General features: G+C 37.9%; 1 protein-coding gene across 3 annotated transcripts in view; it reads right to left on the bottom strand.

The window, feature by feature from the left end:
- ATP2C1 (ATPase secretory pathway Ca2+ transporting 1) overlaps window positions 1-17,292 on the bottom strand; it is an 80,715-nt gene that overhangs the window by 34,394 nt on the left and 29,029 nt on the right. For all 3 annotated transcript variants that reach the window (XM_084619389.1, XM_084619390.1, XM_084619388.1), the window contains 7 exons: window positions 15,326-15,387; window positions 14,529-14,637; window positions 7,415-7,570; window positions 5,230-5,298; window positions 2,238-2,313; window positions 1,573-1,639; window positions 140-264 (listed from right to left, as the gene is read on the bottom strand). In XM_084619389.1, the coding sequence (XP_084475515.1) occupies window positions 140-264; window positions 1,573-1,639; window positions 2,238-2,313; window positions 5,230-5,298; window positions 7,415-7,570; window positions 14,529-14,637; window positions 15,326-15,387 (664 nt within the window). The remainder of the gene's footprint in view (window positions 1-139; window positions 265-1,572; window positions 1,640-2,237; window positions 2,314-5,229; window positions 5,299-7,414; window positions 7,571-14,528; window positions 14,638-15,325; window positions 15,388-17,292) is intronic.

Consider the following 17,292-nt stretch of genomic DNA (forward strand, 5'->3'; position numbering starts at 1 on the left):
AATTTACTGTATTTAAGTATTACCATGTTCTTGGTAAAACTGTTGCTAACAATAGTTGAACAGACTTTTTAAACTTTGTTTTTTCTGTTAACGCTAACATTAATATCACAATATTCTTTATTATTTGGTTTAGTCATACCTAAAGTTTCAACAATAGGTAGCTTTTTTACAATAGCCCTTTTCTTGACCATTCTCATCACACCAAGGGCCAATGTCACTGTTACCACAATAGGCAGTCCTTCAGGGATTGCAGCTACAGCCAAACTGCAATAAAAATGTAAACAAAACACACTGGCTTAGAAGTCAATGTACTAACTAAAGCATAATCAATCAAGTTAGAGACAATGTTTTAAGGATGGAAGATCAATTTTGAAGTGTCCGCCCCATCTAAGACCCTCAAACCCTAACTAATAAAATCTGAATTGTGCATAAATATCAAATTAGCAGGTAAGAAAGGTAATTCAGCACATCATTAACTTTTCCATATATGGAACAGGAGTACTTGTGGCACCTTAGAGACTAACCAATTTGAGCATAAGCTTTCATGGGTCCGTTTTCCATATATATCCCTCTAGGAAAATGTCAAACTTCCTCTCTAATGCAGGCTGCATCAATGATCCATCACTGTCACCTCCAGTTTGGGGTACAACAATACACTATATTTAAGATGATCTTACATGGATGTTTGAAAACTTCATCTGGTATGGAGATTACTTAGCACTTCCTAGTTTCTCACAGATGCACTTCAAAGTGCTGGTTTGACATATAAAGCTCTATATGGTCTGGGTCTTTTCCCAAAGAGATCACCTTTTTTCCTATGCACTACCAAAGTTAGTATGCGAGGCAGATTTCCTAGACTAGATCATTGGGACACCCAACATAATGGTCATTCTTCACAGATTTCAGAGTAACAGCTGTGTTAGTCTGTATTCGCAAAAAGAAAAGGAGTACTTGTGGCACCTTAGAGACTAACCAATTTATTTGAGCATAAGCTTTCGTGAGCTACAGCTCACGAAAGCTTATGCTCAAATAAATTGGTTAGTCTAAGGTGCCACAAGTACTCCTTTTCATTCTTCACAGAAGGACTCTTTCTGGGGAACTTACTCCCTCTACCACCCTGAGGGAGGGAGACAGTCTTAGGACACAAAGCAAGATATTTATTTACTCAAGCATTCACCAGAGTCCATCAAATTAGTGAATTTTATTCTTTTGGGTTTAAATGTGAGTTCTAGTGGTTATATTAAACAGAATCTAAACTTCTGGTTATTACAGTATGTATACAGATGTTAGTTGTGTTTTAATTTGCAACTACATCTAGAGATTAGGCCATAGATTTATGGATTTAAATAAGTCAAGCACAGTATACATACCATTTTAGCATAAAAATGGAAGTGACTGACCATTCTCGTGTCATAGCAGAATATCTGTTACATTTATTTGAAATGCAAGTGGCTTAAAAGCACAGCATGTATTATACACAGACATACCAAAATACATATGCAACTGATTTTCAAGTGTTTGCTTTAGTGTTCAAAGAAGAATATATTTTTCACTTTGATATGAAATTCTCACCTCACACCAATAGTAAACATATCAAGGATATGCTTTCCTTGCAACCAGCCAACCAGCATAATAATACCTACGAACAGAACAAAGCAGGGGTGTATTTAAATATAAAACAATGTAAGGGCTTCGGGATGATCAAACATTAAGCACATGTAAACTTGTCATTTGTGCTATATACTGCAGCTCTAGAACCCAAGCTTAGTTTCCTTAGTCAGTGTAATGCGGCTGTTAGCATGGCGATACCCTTCAGCATCAAAAGTGAAATAAAATTTCTGTCAGCTAAACCACTGAGCAGCATTGGCACTGAGACTCAGAACTAAAATAGGAGGCACAAATGGCCATCTAAAAGGAAAGGAAGATTTAGAGTAGGAAAGTATCAGAAAAATAAGACAGTGGGAGAAGAGATCTGTAGCAGTCAGCAGGACATATGCAACAAATAAAGATCTACAAGTATGAAAGCAACATTGGTTTAGCAGTTTTCAATCAATTGCTGTTCCATACCAATAAGCACAGACCAATAAAATTAAAAGCAAGCAGAAAAGTAAAGTGTTTTTAAATCCCAAAATTTTACAAGACCAACATTTTTTCATTTACAGCTACATAAGTGTCTAGCAGGAATTAATTATGAATGCTCCTAAAAAGCTGAAATGCAGATACAGATATGTTCTTACCTATTATACCAAAGGAATATAAGGAAAGCTGTTTTCCTAAAAGGTCCATGCTCTTCTGCAGAGGTGTCTTTGGAGCCTTGATGAAATGTAAGAGTTCATTCAAGGTGACAATTGAATCATTAATGTTTAAACAAAAATGTAAGCAACACTACAATACAAAGTATGATACTAAGTTTCTAAAATGTAAAAGTGTAATGGGTACTCTGTCAAAGCTGACACCACCAAAATGTACAATTATCAGCCACATTTAGGTTATAGAAATATCCGTGCACTATGCATTATCTAGTGCTCTGTTCCACTCTTACGAGAAGTGGAAGTCAAGCATCAAAGAATAATTCATTAGAGTGAAGAACATAAAATTTGTTAGCAGCTTCCTAGCGCTTTGAATGTACCAAGTTATTTATCTTGAGTATTTACAAGTTGGCAAAGTGGATTTGAAGCCCTGTAGTTCTTGAAAACAGACAGACAACCCCATGGCTCCAGGTAACAGAGGAACAAATGTGACTTTTTCAAGGTCTAAACAAGTATCAGAGTCATGAAAGGCCACTATATATCCCAGCGGATTTGCTGGGTCATCTGGAGGAGATTCAGAACTCATCATTCCATAGAAAGATACATAACACCTAATGCCAAAAAACAGACAACTGCATACAAAACCAGCTTCTGTAGAAAGCAAGTTAGAAACCATAAAATAAGAGACAGGAAAGCAGACACTTACATTAGATGTTCCAATGGTCATCTACACAGTAACACAAAAGTTAAACTATGGTATGAAAAATACATATAGCAGATACTGAATGCTCTATTAAGTAGTTAAGAAAAGCTTTCCAAAAACTAGAGTAAAAGCAAAGGGTCAGAATCCTATGGATACAACTGCACAGAGAATAGCCAAGTTGACTTTGTACTTCAGATTACTGAATAGTACTTTGGCTCATTCCTAACTCCAACACAATGGGAAGTATTTTCCCCAAAGAGGCTTAAAACAGAATATTAGATCTGGGAGCTCAGGGATGCAATCATGTCTAGCTTAGGTGCCCAGGAAGTAGAAGGATAAGTGTTCTGACTTCCTAATATCCACAATATAACTGAGAACTTTGCAGTGTCAGCTGACATTTAGGAAGTGTTCTGTTATCAGGAAGAGAAGAGAGAAACCTCAGGTCTCCGCTGAGAGCAAAGAGGGAACTGCCTTAACTATCACATTATTTTGGTGCAGCACCAAATAAGGCTCCCTACTGCAGACTCTCCCAATTCTCCCATATCTGGCTGAACATAAAGCAATAAAAAGACTGCAAGAAGGATGAAAAAATGGACAAATACTTCTGAGGATTAAAAAAAAGTGGGCCCATAAATGCATTACAAACTTCAGAACCCTTGTATCTCATTCCTGGGTACCATTTACACTCAGTAGTCATAGAAAGTGAACTATTTTGAGAGAATTTATTAACAGACTTCACAGTTTCATTAACTAAGAACCATTACAACTGATGCCTTAACTAAATTACCATAAAGGACACAGACAATACAGCATGGAACACCTTATGAAGTGAACTTTGTATAATTTCCATACAAACTAGAGATGAAAAAGCACTAGGGTCACTTCAATTACATAAGTGAAACCCAATAGTTTTAAATTGCTTAAAATAGTGGACAGCAACAATATTGTACAACAGTTTAGAAAGGAAGTGACGAATACCATAGCCAATTAAAACTGCAGAGAGAATTTAGGTAAACAAAGTGCAGAAAGTGACCAAGGTAAAATCTAACATTTATTCACTATGGAATTTAACTAACTAACTAACTAATCTCCATATCAAGGAGAAATAAAGATGCAGTTTATGATTTATGACTTGTTTATATCAATTTCTTCTGTTTCACAAAAGACTTTTCCAGCACACACCAACTACTCATTAAAATGTTATATAAGTGCATTGAGCCAAGCTTTTTCCTCCTTCACCTACAGAGCTTAGACTTTAATAATTACATTTATTTTGGTTGGAGGCACGGGGTTAACATTTGTAGTTGATTGTTTTGCATTTCAATTAATATGGAAACATACTAATTAATTGTAACACTACACTGAAATGTATATTTAATTTTGTGATAGGGTGTGTTTAGAGCCTGTGTATGGGGGCTTGTTTTTCTAAATTAAAAGAAAAGAAGAGATACAAATGCAAAGACATCACTTATGAAATCCTCCTTTCTGAAGTTTTTTGAATTCAGGATTTTTTTTGTTTCAATACAAGGCATTTCCTCCTTCTCCCCCTCAACCCCACACCAAGTGGCAAGCAGAGCACAATGACAATAATCCATTAATCTGGAGAAACCTTGCAGCACTGTTGTGTTTCTGGCCGGTTGCCCAGATTTTAAACACACACGTTTCTCTTTTGAAGCCCCTTGTTTGGGCAAGCTGACTTTTGAAAGTAATTTTTCTCTGAAGAAAATTGTGCTTTAAAAAGGAATTTAAAGATATATACATTTTGCTGCAGTCAGTCTTGACAATGACCCTTTAGCCAAAAAGGATTAAAGAAATTCTGACCACCATATCGGACATGATTTTTGGTCATTTCTCTGGAAAACCTTTGTTCAGCAAGTTATGAAACCATTACATCCTATATGATGAGCATCAGGACGATTTAATGTAAATAGAAACAATTCCCAGTGAATGCATTTCCACATATTTTTCTAAGAACTGTTCTAGCATAGCAATGAATCTTTAACAAGTTCAGAATCTTATTTCAATTATCTGCACATTTTACATCAATTTTGATTAGCTTGCTGATCTGAATTCAATTACTGCTTTCATGCTCTGAGTTCAGACTTGTTTTCGTGTAAGACAAGAAAAATTAAAAGACAGTGACACCAATAAGAAAAAAGGTTTGTTTCCAAATTTCTGTGCTAAAATACCAATGCAAGCTCCACTAACAAAATTTTTGGTGGAAAGAAGTATTTACATTTACAAAAAGTGTATTGTGCTTGAAGTATTAATACTTACTTCTTCTGCTTGCATCATTTTAAAAACCTCCCCAAACTCTGAGTTTTCTCCAGTTCCAATCACTATCCCCTAAAAAATAAAATTCATTCCAATTTGAGACTTTGTATCAACGGTTAATGGTTCTTGACAATTTGTTTACAGTCTATGGATCAAATAGTGACTAGTTGGCTGTACTGATTTTTTTTTTTTTAAAGCTTTCTCAGTGCTCTGGACAAGCCGGATAAGCATTTTTGCAAAGCATTTTGCAAGCCTTTTGTACACTCTGCTGAAGTATTCAGTAACTTCTCAGGTAATATTTCAATGAATACAATGCCACCCATCTGCCTCTATGGATAGAAAAGTTGATAGGAGCAGCAGTGATTGGGACAGCCCCAGCAGAAAGGAGGATAGCATTCACTAGGAATGCAGGGGTGGCCCCTCCCCCTCTAGAGGCTCTACCCCAGTGGTCCCCAAACTTTTTACCTCATGCCCCCCCTTACACCTGTTTGTGCGTCTCCTCCCCCATCAGCTGAAGCAGGGGGCCAGGGCAGAGCAAGGCTGGGTGGCGCACCACCATAAACACCCCCTCCCCCGAACATTCCTCTGCACCCCCCAAGGTGGGGGTGCGCCTCACAATTTGGGGACTACTGCTTTAGCCATTCATTGGCCAGCAGAGGAGAAAGTCAATTGTTCCCTCACCCTCCCCTTTCATTAATTTAAACTGTAGTCTGGGCCATGGGGAGTCTCTTTGTTCCATTCCAGCTGCATTCAGGGTAAGTGAGCTGCCTCAAACAGCTGCAGACAGGCCCAAGCAGGTATTGGAATTACTGGACATATGGCTGTCACCTAGAGCAGGGTCACTGCACTTAGGGTATTCAAAAACAGACCAAAACAAGAAAGGGGTCTTCGTGGTGTTTTGGGAAGGTGTGAATGAATACCAGTGTCCCATAAGGGCAGTTAAAACTTTCCTAGCAATATATAATCAGGAGCCAGGCCCACTACTTGTACAAGGGTGATTGATATCTCGTCAGGAGGCTGTTTGCTGCAGTTATGTAAAAAGTGTTTGCCCATTTTTGTCTCCACCTGGCTAACTTTGGCAGCAGCGAGTTTTGTCTCAAAAGGTTCAGGCTACAGGACACTGGAAATTGAATTGTTAAAGGTTTATGTCCACCCCAGGGGAGGGGGACATCCAAAACACAGTTGATGTTTGGATTTGCCAGCTCTCTATAGCACACTGGACCCACAAGAAGGTGGTCAGGTGATTTGCAGCTGAGTTTCAAGACTAAAGCTGTACACATTCAGTGGTTCAGCAGGAGAGGCATCGGGGGCGGGGGAGGAGGGGCACGTGGGATCAGCTCATGCCTTTTCTGCATTCTGAACAATGAGCACCCACCTAAAGTCCTGGTTATTCACCTTGGAGAAAAATGATCTTGGGGCCTGCACTGTAGTCAACCGGAGGGGTTGAATTCAGAGGGATGTTGGGTTGATCAAGCAATTGTGGCCAGACATAAGAATGGTCTGATCAGAAAGCAAATTTGACAAAGAGCTGATGAACTGACTCCTGGGGATAAGGCCCAGAAGAACGTGAACCATGAGGTTACCAGGATATTCATAGAGACTAGTGGTTCAGCATAGGGAAACCTGTTACAATTGGCCTGAGTTTTTCAGGGATGATGCTGGGAAAGAGACATCTGGCTCTGGAATGTGAGGGAATGGATCACTAAGAGTTTTGATGCCAGGCAATATGGGTGGGGTATGACCAAGCTAGTCGCTGGCACCCCCAGTGGTTGGTTTCCAGTGCAGTTGAAAGGAATGGTTCCCAAAAGTAAAAAGACCTGGAATTTTGCAGATGGGCCTTGTGCTCATGCGATGTGGGAGACCTTGTGGTGTTCACAGGCCAATTTCCACCGCCTTCCCCCCACAAAAGACACTCCCCTTTTAGTACTTTCTGCCCCCTACGGGTCATTGGAACCAAGTAATTGAAGTAAGCTACAAAAAAAAGTTCTGCTATAGTACATCAGGTAGTTAAACATTTCTATATTAATTACAAAAGGTCATGCATTTTAAATATTGGTCTAAGAAAAATGTAAATATTGTACAGCTATTAAGCTACATTGTCAATAGATGGATGAACTTTAAAGTAGATCTGACAGCTTAGAAATAATTAAGATGTGCAGTACATTCTTCTCGACCAATATGATGTTACCTTTGCTTTTCCACATCTAACCAGTGTTCCCATGAACGCAATATTGCTTCTGGAGGTGAGGTCTCCATTGGTAGCAGCTGGCTGAGGAGCAGTCGATTTAGAGCAAGGAGCAGTCTCGCCTGTCAGACTAGATTCATCAACAGAAAGATCCACAGCCTTTGGGAACAAAACATACTGACTAAGTAAAAAGCTTCATGTCCATCTGCACAGCACTGAGTTTTTCAAAGTATTCAGAATGCTGAGACAGTTAAAAATTCTCCCCCAGATTCCCTTCTTAGAAACAAAATGTATTCTGTGTGTGTAAGGAAATTACACGTTAACTAAACATGCTCTTATAATCAATGAAATGAGTTGAAAACTAAGTAAATGAATAAGCTGTTGTACAGAATGTATCCTCCAGTTCAATAAATGCAAAAGTCTTTGGGATCCTAGGTATTAAACCAGAGGAAAACTTGAGAAGAAAAAGAAACAGATACTCTAACAGCTTGGAAAAAACTGCAGAGGCACAGTACTGACTATAAGTGAGGATGCAATTCACTTGTCTTTATTAAAACCACTACCAACTGGATTCCCAAACCCTAGTATCCCTATTGGTCCACCCAAAGAAGGGCTGCTAGTGTGATCCATTCAACCACCAACCAAAAGGATTAGGATTGCAAGTACATACGCACAGCTGCATCATCCTTTCACTCTCACCTATGAGACAATTCTTAGCTTCATTCTTCAACTCCTAACAAGAATCCTGTTCCCTAAAGTGCTTGTTCACACTTAATTTCTTGAAAAAAAATACCATTCCCTGTCAATAGTCAAGGCAGCCTTGTTGTTCAGAAGATACATTTTCATCTATGCAATCATGTTTCTTTAGTCTAGATTCCCTTAATCAGCAGAACTACTCAGGAATGAGTCTGGCAGAAAGAGGAAGAATTAGTATTAAGAAAAATAAGACAGGTTAAGACATGGGGTAAAGAAATAAAGGTAGTGCAAAGCAAAAAATAGAAGTCTTTTAATATTAAAATACATCACCTAGAACGGTCTTGGTGTCAAATCCAACTCCCATTAAAGGCTTTCCCATGGTCTTTAATGGGAGTTATTCTGGCCTCTTTAATGAGCCAGAAGTCAATCACAAAGGACTACCCTGCTCTAGTCTTCCCCTGATTGTAATCACTCTGTAAAGGGATGTTGATTAAATAGATTACAAATAAATGGTGTTCCCTAATCAGTCTACACATTTAGCCAGCTACCTGAGGAACAGTGTTTAAGGACAGATGGGAAGATCCTTCACCAGAACACCTAAACTCATCAAAAGGAGGTCTTTCCAAAGGTAAACATGGACCAATTGAATTACACTCAAAACAACTAACGCTGTGGCAGATCACAGCATTTCAGGTATTTCCAGTTCAAAAATAAAAATGTTGCCATTTTTAATGTACTGAGTATTCTTTATCAGTGCTGGACAGCAAGATGAATATAGATCACTAGATAAAAATGTAGTTAACATTAAAAAAGGATGGTACCTTTACTAAAGCGCTTTGTGATCAGCCATATCCCTTCTATTTCCTGCTATTCTCTCAAATAGTTACCAGGGCAGTGCCCATTTTTAAAATGTTGATGCTGTATCAATAAAGGAAAAGGGACACTTGTCAAAAACTGCAACTAATCTTTCAATCATAATCAATAAAATCTATGTAGAATTGAACAGCTACAGAAAGTGCTACTATTTTATGTAAACAGTAGAGTACCTCAAGTCTATCTATGGAATTAAAAAACAAACTGCATTGGTCTCCTTGTTCAGCTTTAAAAATGAGACTTTGAAACATTTAAATAATCACTCCCAAGAGATATTTTGTCTGAAGCCTGAACTGTAATATGCAATATTTTATGTGTCAGGGTTACATTCTGATTTTGGAGAGCATTAAATACGTGGATAGCTCATTAGTATATAGAGATTACAAAGGGTGAAGGCAGTTTCAAATTTCACGTTTTAGAAAAATGAGATTTTCAGCAAATGCTGTGGGAGTTAGTTCAGTAAAGATTTTTCCTTTTTTCTTATATCTGAAATGCTTTAGAGGACAAATACTGCTTAACTCTAATTTCTGCAGTTTTCTAAGACAGTCATCAACTAGAAGATTAGACTGAAGATTTAGAAGCTGTTTAAATATTCTGAAACCAACTAGTTTTTCAACTGTTCTATTCCTCCTCCCCCTCTGACTAGTACTGTTAAGGCATATAACCTTTCTAAAACCTACTCTTAATTCCAATCACCTAAAAAACAGGCAGTTCACTAAATCTATATTCCTCATTCAGGTTTAACTTATTGAGTTTTGTCAGAGCAAACGCAATTTCAGTTGAATATCTATAAATAAAAAGGAAAATATGACAATTATCTATATGCATGTATGTACATACATGATCAAGCAAGAAACTAGGTATTTTGTTCTAGGACCCTTCTAATATATTAGATCATTTGTGTGTGTCACTTCCCTACAAATAAGTTGCAAAGCCACATATTCATCTAATGTAGATTCACACTGTGGGCTTTTCATTTAATTTGGTCTAAATCCCAGGGCATCAAAGAAACCTCTTTAAGCAGTCACATCTTCGCAGAGGTTTCTCTAATAATGCTAAGATATTATGAAGTCGACTACATGTTTATATTGCATCTTCAAATTCCACACATTTTTAGACTGGCCTACTTTGCTGTGCAGATGAACACTAACGTGTCATCAACAAAATGATTTTTCCCAGGGTTTTAACTGTAAAATAACCAGTTACTGTGTTTTTTTTAAAGAAAAACACACATCTGTCATTGATTAAGAACAGAAGTGAAAGGATAGGCCCATATAGATCTAGGAGACTAGCTGGAATTGGACTAAACTTCATCTAAAAAAAGCACAAGACAAGCAAAAGGTCTACTAAGATACAAACAATGCAATGCTTTTTATAAATGAAACAAGTCAAATCATGTAGACACAAAGGGCTAAGAATAAACTCTTAGACATATGCATACCTTTAGTGGAAGTCTTAAGCATCTAATAAAATAAGCCTCATTCTCAATGAGATCCAAATACATGTAAGGGAGGTCATTAAAGTCAAGCAGATTTGATCTTATCCCAAAAAGCCCTTACCTCAACATGCTCATGTACAACTGCAACCTCTGTTAAAAAGGTCATGCTAGGAATATTGGAACTCAAGAATATGCTTTTAAACTATTTATACTCCGAGTATTTGCAAAGCTAATTTTTTAAATGGTCATGCAATGCAAATAAATGCAGTCTTTTGTTTCTCCAGAAATCACCTATGAAGCTTAACAGTAAGTTACTTCCATTGGTTCAAGGCAGCTGGAAAAAAAAAGTGACTGTCTTGATAGAGAATAAAGAATCTAACACTGAGTTGCAGACAGAAGCTAGACAAATTACTTAAAACCAATACAGTACAGTGCACACAGCTGTAGTTGTGTTTCCATTTTCTACGTAATGGAATATATCTGATCAGAAGCAGTCTACAATCCCTCTGAAGAAAAACTAATATACACAAATCCTAACATTTTGTTACATGAGTGCATGCAAAGAAATCAACAAAGAGCAAACCACCTTTGACAATGTCTGCAGGCTGTTAAAGTTGTCCATTTCATTTTTAAGGAAATTGAAGAGAATAGTTAAGTGTTTCTTCCTATTCAGCAGAAATTCAGATATCTTGGATTTACACACTTGTTATAAAGCTAATCCCAATTAAGGGCATATCTCCTAAATCCAGCCAGACACTATCTGGGATTCAACTACCCAGACCATGTAGTTTACCCACCTGCTAATTATTTTTGGAAGCGGTCAAACCAACATGGTTATATTCTTTTGTAAAAAACAGTGCATTTCTCACTTTGTAAGTATACTATTCATAATGCTTAGGATAAACTTAAGTGTTTTTGGAGGACCTAGTTGGTGGGTGATCTGTACAGAGGGCAATAAATCTAATCTTTTCTACATGGTCTGCCTCTAATCATGTTTCCTGTGGATATTTCAACCCAATTTTAGACCCTAGGACATCTGACAGACCGTTGGCACACAAGAGCCTATCTAGAAAACAGAGGGATTCTACCCCTTGCAGCTTCCACCTTGCAACCCCACCAGTGAAAATGAGCTGAAAAGTCTCCCACAGCTCCTTGTGGGCCAATACCTTTGGCACAGGCACCGCATTGAGTTTCCATAGGAGATTCTAAGCACCTCAAAAGCCTCGAAGTAGGGATACAGATAGAGTGGAAAGATCCAGACCTACATTGCACACAGCTACAGCCATTCTAGCTTGTGCTGCAGGCCATTAAGTAAGCTGCCATTACTTAGGGCAACCCAAACGAATGCTTACATTCTCCATTTTGGTCCCTTCAGTGACCCAGAATTCCAAGGGCACAGACAACCCAAAATCACACTTGCTCTCCCCTACCAGGTAAAGCACTTCTGGACATAGCACAGAATCTGGCCCACAGTCATTTTCTGCAGGACTCTTGCATCATTCACAACGTAACCTTGTTTCATTCACTGTTCAACCTGCATGACAAATGAGGCAGGGGTCTCATAAGGAAAAAAAATATATGTGATCAAATAACTGAAGATCAAACTGGGACAGATACAGAAAAGGGGGCAGACCTAAGTTCACATGGGTAACCTTATCTTTGACATTCACTGGCTTTGAGTCATCAGTTTGAAATCTGTTCTTTTGAAAAATTGTTGGAATTTCCTTGCCTCCCTTCACCCCCGTACAGTTTTTTTATGCACACATGCTCTATGCCAACGGAACATTGGGAAACTAGTAAAGCCATAATAAAAACCAGTGCACTTGGCAAATTCATGTTTTAATATCCTTTACTGTAGCCCAGTCAGAACAAATTTTCACAAAACCACTGAAGGGTTTTACTTAGGGGTTCTTGTCAAATTTCAATTTTCTACCTCAAATTGCATAAGCACTAGAATGGTTCAAACAAAAAAACCTTGCAAAAAACCAAAGGGCTTAACTTTTCATGTGCAAAAAAGCTAAAATTTTGCTTTCAGAATGAAAATCAAGAACAAAATCTCAGCCCAAAATTAGAACTTTGCAAATGCTTCTAACTTTGTCAAAATGCTTAAAGCAACTCTAACACCGAATCTAAAGTAAAAATTTTCAATTTTGTATGAAATTCAGAAGTTTGAATCTAGTAGTTTACAGCCATCATGCCTTTGTACCTATGCTAAAACTGAGCGTATCTACTGTACTCTGCCACATCAGGAATGTAAAAAACACAGTTCAGAACAAGAGTCCAAGTCAAGTGTACCATCAGGATATATACTAAGCTGGTCAGCTATCCCACAAAAAACCTAAATTGGCCCTCAAGTTTCTGAGAAGGGACATTTAGAACCCAGTAAGTATGAATCAGGAGAGGACATACATATACAACCCCACAACCATGTTGGAAAGGGAGGTGTTATAATGGTTGATGGAGGAGAATGGCTATCATTAGAAAACCATTGGAAAATAAGAGCATCAGTAATTATGAAACTCAAGGTGGTAAGCACTGATCTGGCCTATTGCTACGTATAACTGATTGTATTGAAGGTGCAACTCTGGGAACAGAAAAGGTGCTGAGACAAGTAGTGTTACCACAACATGCTGTAAATTTTATGAGTGAGACAACAAAAACAGCAAAAACACAGTTATTGGGGGAAAGTGCATAACAAAAAAAAACACGTTTTTATGCCACTTCTGTAGAACATACGATGCTGCACAACAGATGCTGCATTAGGGTAGAGACTATGGAATGCAAAAGAAGCCATGGCTTGACAGTGGGTCAGAGGGAGCTGATGACAGATAAGACAGGAGCAATGAAAAAATGCACTGTAGATTAATAACTATATTTGATACTAGCTTTTCAAAAGAAGTCTCAAAAAGCAACTGGACAGGACACTGCATAGAAAAACCTGCATTAACAAACAGCAAGTGCTTCTAAGACTTTTCCAATTAATTCAACAAGAGTCCTGAAAATATTAATGTGAGAGCCCTGACATTATCATCAACCTCAAAATGCCTAACATCAGATATAAAAACAAACAGGAGTACTTGTGGCACCCTAGAAACTAACAAGTTTATTAGAGCGTAAGCTTTTATGGGCTACAGTCCACTTCGTTGGATGCACAGAATGGAACATACAGTAAGACGACACACACAGAACAAGAAAGTTGCCATACAAACTGTAAGAGGCTAATTAAGATGAGCTATTATAAGCAGAAGAAAAAAAACTTCTGTAGTGATAATCAAGATGGCCCATTTAGACAGTTGACAAGGTGGTGTGAGGATACTTAACATGGGAAAATAGATTCAGTATGTTTAACATCAGAGATGAGACCAATATTAAGAACATGCCACCTTTCAGCTTCAAGGGAAGTAAGGATCACAGACAGCAAAAGGAACATACATCCCACTTTTTGTGGTGTTTGGAGGATTTATAAATATGATCAGTGTTATTGCTACCACCTAAACACAGCTACTCATATTCATGTTAGAAGTCAGATATTTAGTGAACTAGGCAATTTTATAGATTATATTTCTGATGCAAAGGATATAAAATAGAATGGCACAACTACATAAGCATCTATAATGTCTTAAATACTCAATTATGAACAAACTGGAACATTTAAGTTATAACCAATAAGATTAATATAAGGGAAGATTCAACAAAAATCAAAATCAGCTACAAACAACTGCCAGATGGTTGATGATCATTTTATTTTCCAGTCTGAATCATTTCACAACTTGCTGTATTTTATGCATTTAGGGAAAGTACTTAACTGACTAATAAATTAAGTCAGTAAATAGGAGTAAAAATTGAAAGGGTATTTAGAATCAGGTCCTCCCAATTCCCTCACAAATGTTACAGGAAAACTAATAACCACCTATATGTATGTGTATCACACACTCCCCAAAAATCTAATCTTTGAAATAAAACACTAGCATTCTCTATAAACAAAGTATTTTAACCACTAGACAATAATAATCTTTGTTTCTGTATATATGTTTTCATTTACCTTTTCTGTCCCTCCTGCCTCCTTCCCCCTCCAAACCAATTTTAATAGACAATTTTCTAAACACATACCTCAAACAAGCGTAGATCAGCAGGGACTTTGTCTCCCACTGACAGGCAGACTGTATCACCTGGAACTAAGTCTCTGGCAAGTGTGTGTTCCACCCTACCTTCACGTACACTGTGGAGAACAAATATATAATCAAAAGTGGCAGTGCATCATCAATTTAAGAATTACTTCCCTGTATTTTGTTTGGGGTAGAAATCCCTACTACATACTACTACAGGCAGGATTAAAAACAAAACTGATTCTAAGAAGATTAGCACTGCATTACAATCAAAGACCTTAGTTTCAAACAAGGACACTGAGAACAAGATTGTCCTTATATTACTGTGATGTGAAACAACCTGATTTGCACCATTCTAAGTGTCTTGATACATGATGATCTTTTATGCTTAAGTTAAAAAGCTTTAAAAATGAACTATTCCTAAGGTCAGATCCATTGAATTATAGAAATGTAAGGCCGGAAGGGACATTGAGAGGCCATCAAGACCAGCCCCTGCATCCAACTTACACCATTCCTGACAGGTGTTTGTCCAACATGTTCTTAAAAACTTCCAATAATGAGGATTCCACAAGTCCCTTAGGAGCCTATTCCAGTGCTTAACTATCCTTATGGTTGGAAATCCTTTCCTCTAGCATGCTCTATAATAGTGTAACAATTTGACATGCTAATGTGAAATCAAAGGGTTATGTAAATGGCAGGAAGCTTTTCCCTGAAGTGCCTTTACACTCACAGCAGATTAAGTTTAATGCGTAACCAGCTTTGTCACTTAAATTAAGTCTGAAACAGTAGAAGGCGCCATACCAGTGGCATTCGGGAGGTACAAGTTTACTAAGCTCTTCGAGGGATTTTTCTGAGCGGTACTCCTGCAGTGAAATAAAAGATGCAATTAGAGGATAGAAAGCCTTTGAAACTGACCACATAAATGAGAGAGAAAAGATTACTAACCAACAGGGGTGGAGGGGTTTTTTTGTTTGTTTTTTCTATAAACCTGCACCTACTACTTAAAGCCAGCCTTACGTATTAAAGGTGGTACCCAGAGAACCCAAATCAGGCCCAGAAGCTGCTAGGTCTTGCAAAGACTACTCCTGGGGGTATTCTGCACCACTGCAGGGGCACAGAATTCATATAGTCTGCAGATTTCTTTGATCCCCTGCAGAAAAAATAGGGAAGCAAAGAAATCTGAGGGGAACATGAGCTCCTTCCCTGTCAACCTGGGGACATCTGTGCAAGCACCCAGAGCAGCCAGCAGAGTGCAAGTCACAGCAGGGAATGGGGGGGGGCGCGAAATGGGTGTGTGCACGAAGGAGTGAGAGAGACTGCCCCCTCACTTGCTATTGTGCCTCGCCAGGTATGGAGAGGTAGGGCTTTGGGCTGTTTGGAGGTAAGCGTGAGGCAGGCTCTGTCCCCTGAGGCAGAGCAGAAATGTAGCAACCTGCCTGCATAGTTGTTAATGTTCCATTCTTAATCGATTCCCCTAGGAGCATAAAACATGTGTAAAAGTTTTAAGGCTCCTTTACATTGCCAGAGGGGGTGTAAAGGAGGCTTACTGTAAATGACAGTAAGATTTTCCTAGCTGAGGATTCCCTTTGTGCCTTCTCGCTTTTTTCCTGTGCCTGAGTGGCACAATGGGGTTAGATTACAGCTCAGGATCTGTTTTACTTACCCATTTAAAAAAAAAAATGGAGGGCAATCAAAACATCAGGACAAACAGAACCAAGCACTTTCCAAAGTAGCCAACCAGGTTTACAACTGGAATGCAGGATATTGGTTACCAAGTATTTGTAACTTAACTTTCATGTGTTCTGGAAATGCTGAATACTGGTCACTTTTTTCTGTATTTAGTTTACATCAATTACCAAAATAATTGAAACTGGTGTGATTATATTGCATTATTTTGACAAATAAAATAATGCAGAATTTTGCAGAATTTTTTGGCGCAGAATTTTCTCAGGAGTAAAAGACAAAAGTATACTGCAAGCCTTGACAAGCTCACAATCTTAATATATTGCTAGTTTGCCTATATGCAATTTTTGTGAAAGAATCCTGTAGGTTCCTTCCTTTATCCTTTAGTACTTTGCTCTTATTAGAGCAATGCTTCCAGCAAAGATTAAGTTACTGCTGAGATAGTCCTTTCATTGTAAGCTCATGTTTTCAGTAGTTTAAACTGAAACTTTCTGAGTTGAAATTTCTCACAATGGTTCTCAGCTCAGATGCTATTTTTGGAACTACTCTTGTGTTTGAATTACAGTGTTGAAAACTAGTCCATTTTCTGGGATTACAAAAATAGATAGTTTACACTTTTGGAGATCAGATGCTTCAAAAACTCAGGTTTGTATTTTGTATGTAATTTTCAATAAAAATATGCTTTAAGTATGATTTTTTCAGTCAACTTTTTCAAGATAAAAAATGAAGACTGCTCTGCACATTGATGTCCACATAAATTGGAAAATAAGTGCTTGAGTCAGTATGGTATCTGCTCAGTGAAAAAATAACTTGCACTGAAACAGCCAGGGAAGTCCACACTTCGAAGTTAACCAGTCTGTTAAGACAAACCTATTGTGGTCGCTCAAAAAAATAAAGAAACTATGTAGTCAAGAGTGTTTTTTGTACTGCTGTAACTATTAGTGTTGCGATTTTTTGCCAATGTAATTAAAGCAGTACAACCCCCATAGCGTGGACACAGCTATTCCTGGGTAAGTGTACCACTAAACTATTACACTGATTAAAGTGGTACTGTTTATAGACAAGATATAAGATTGTTATGAAAA

This window comes from Lepidochelys olivacea, assembly GCF_965140295.1.
Source record: "Lepidochelys olivacea isolate rLepOli2 genome assembly, chromosome: 2".
Lineage (NCBI taxonomy): Eukaryota > Metazoa > Chordata > Testudines > Cheloniidae > Lepidochelys > Lepidochelys olivacea.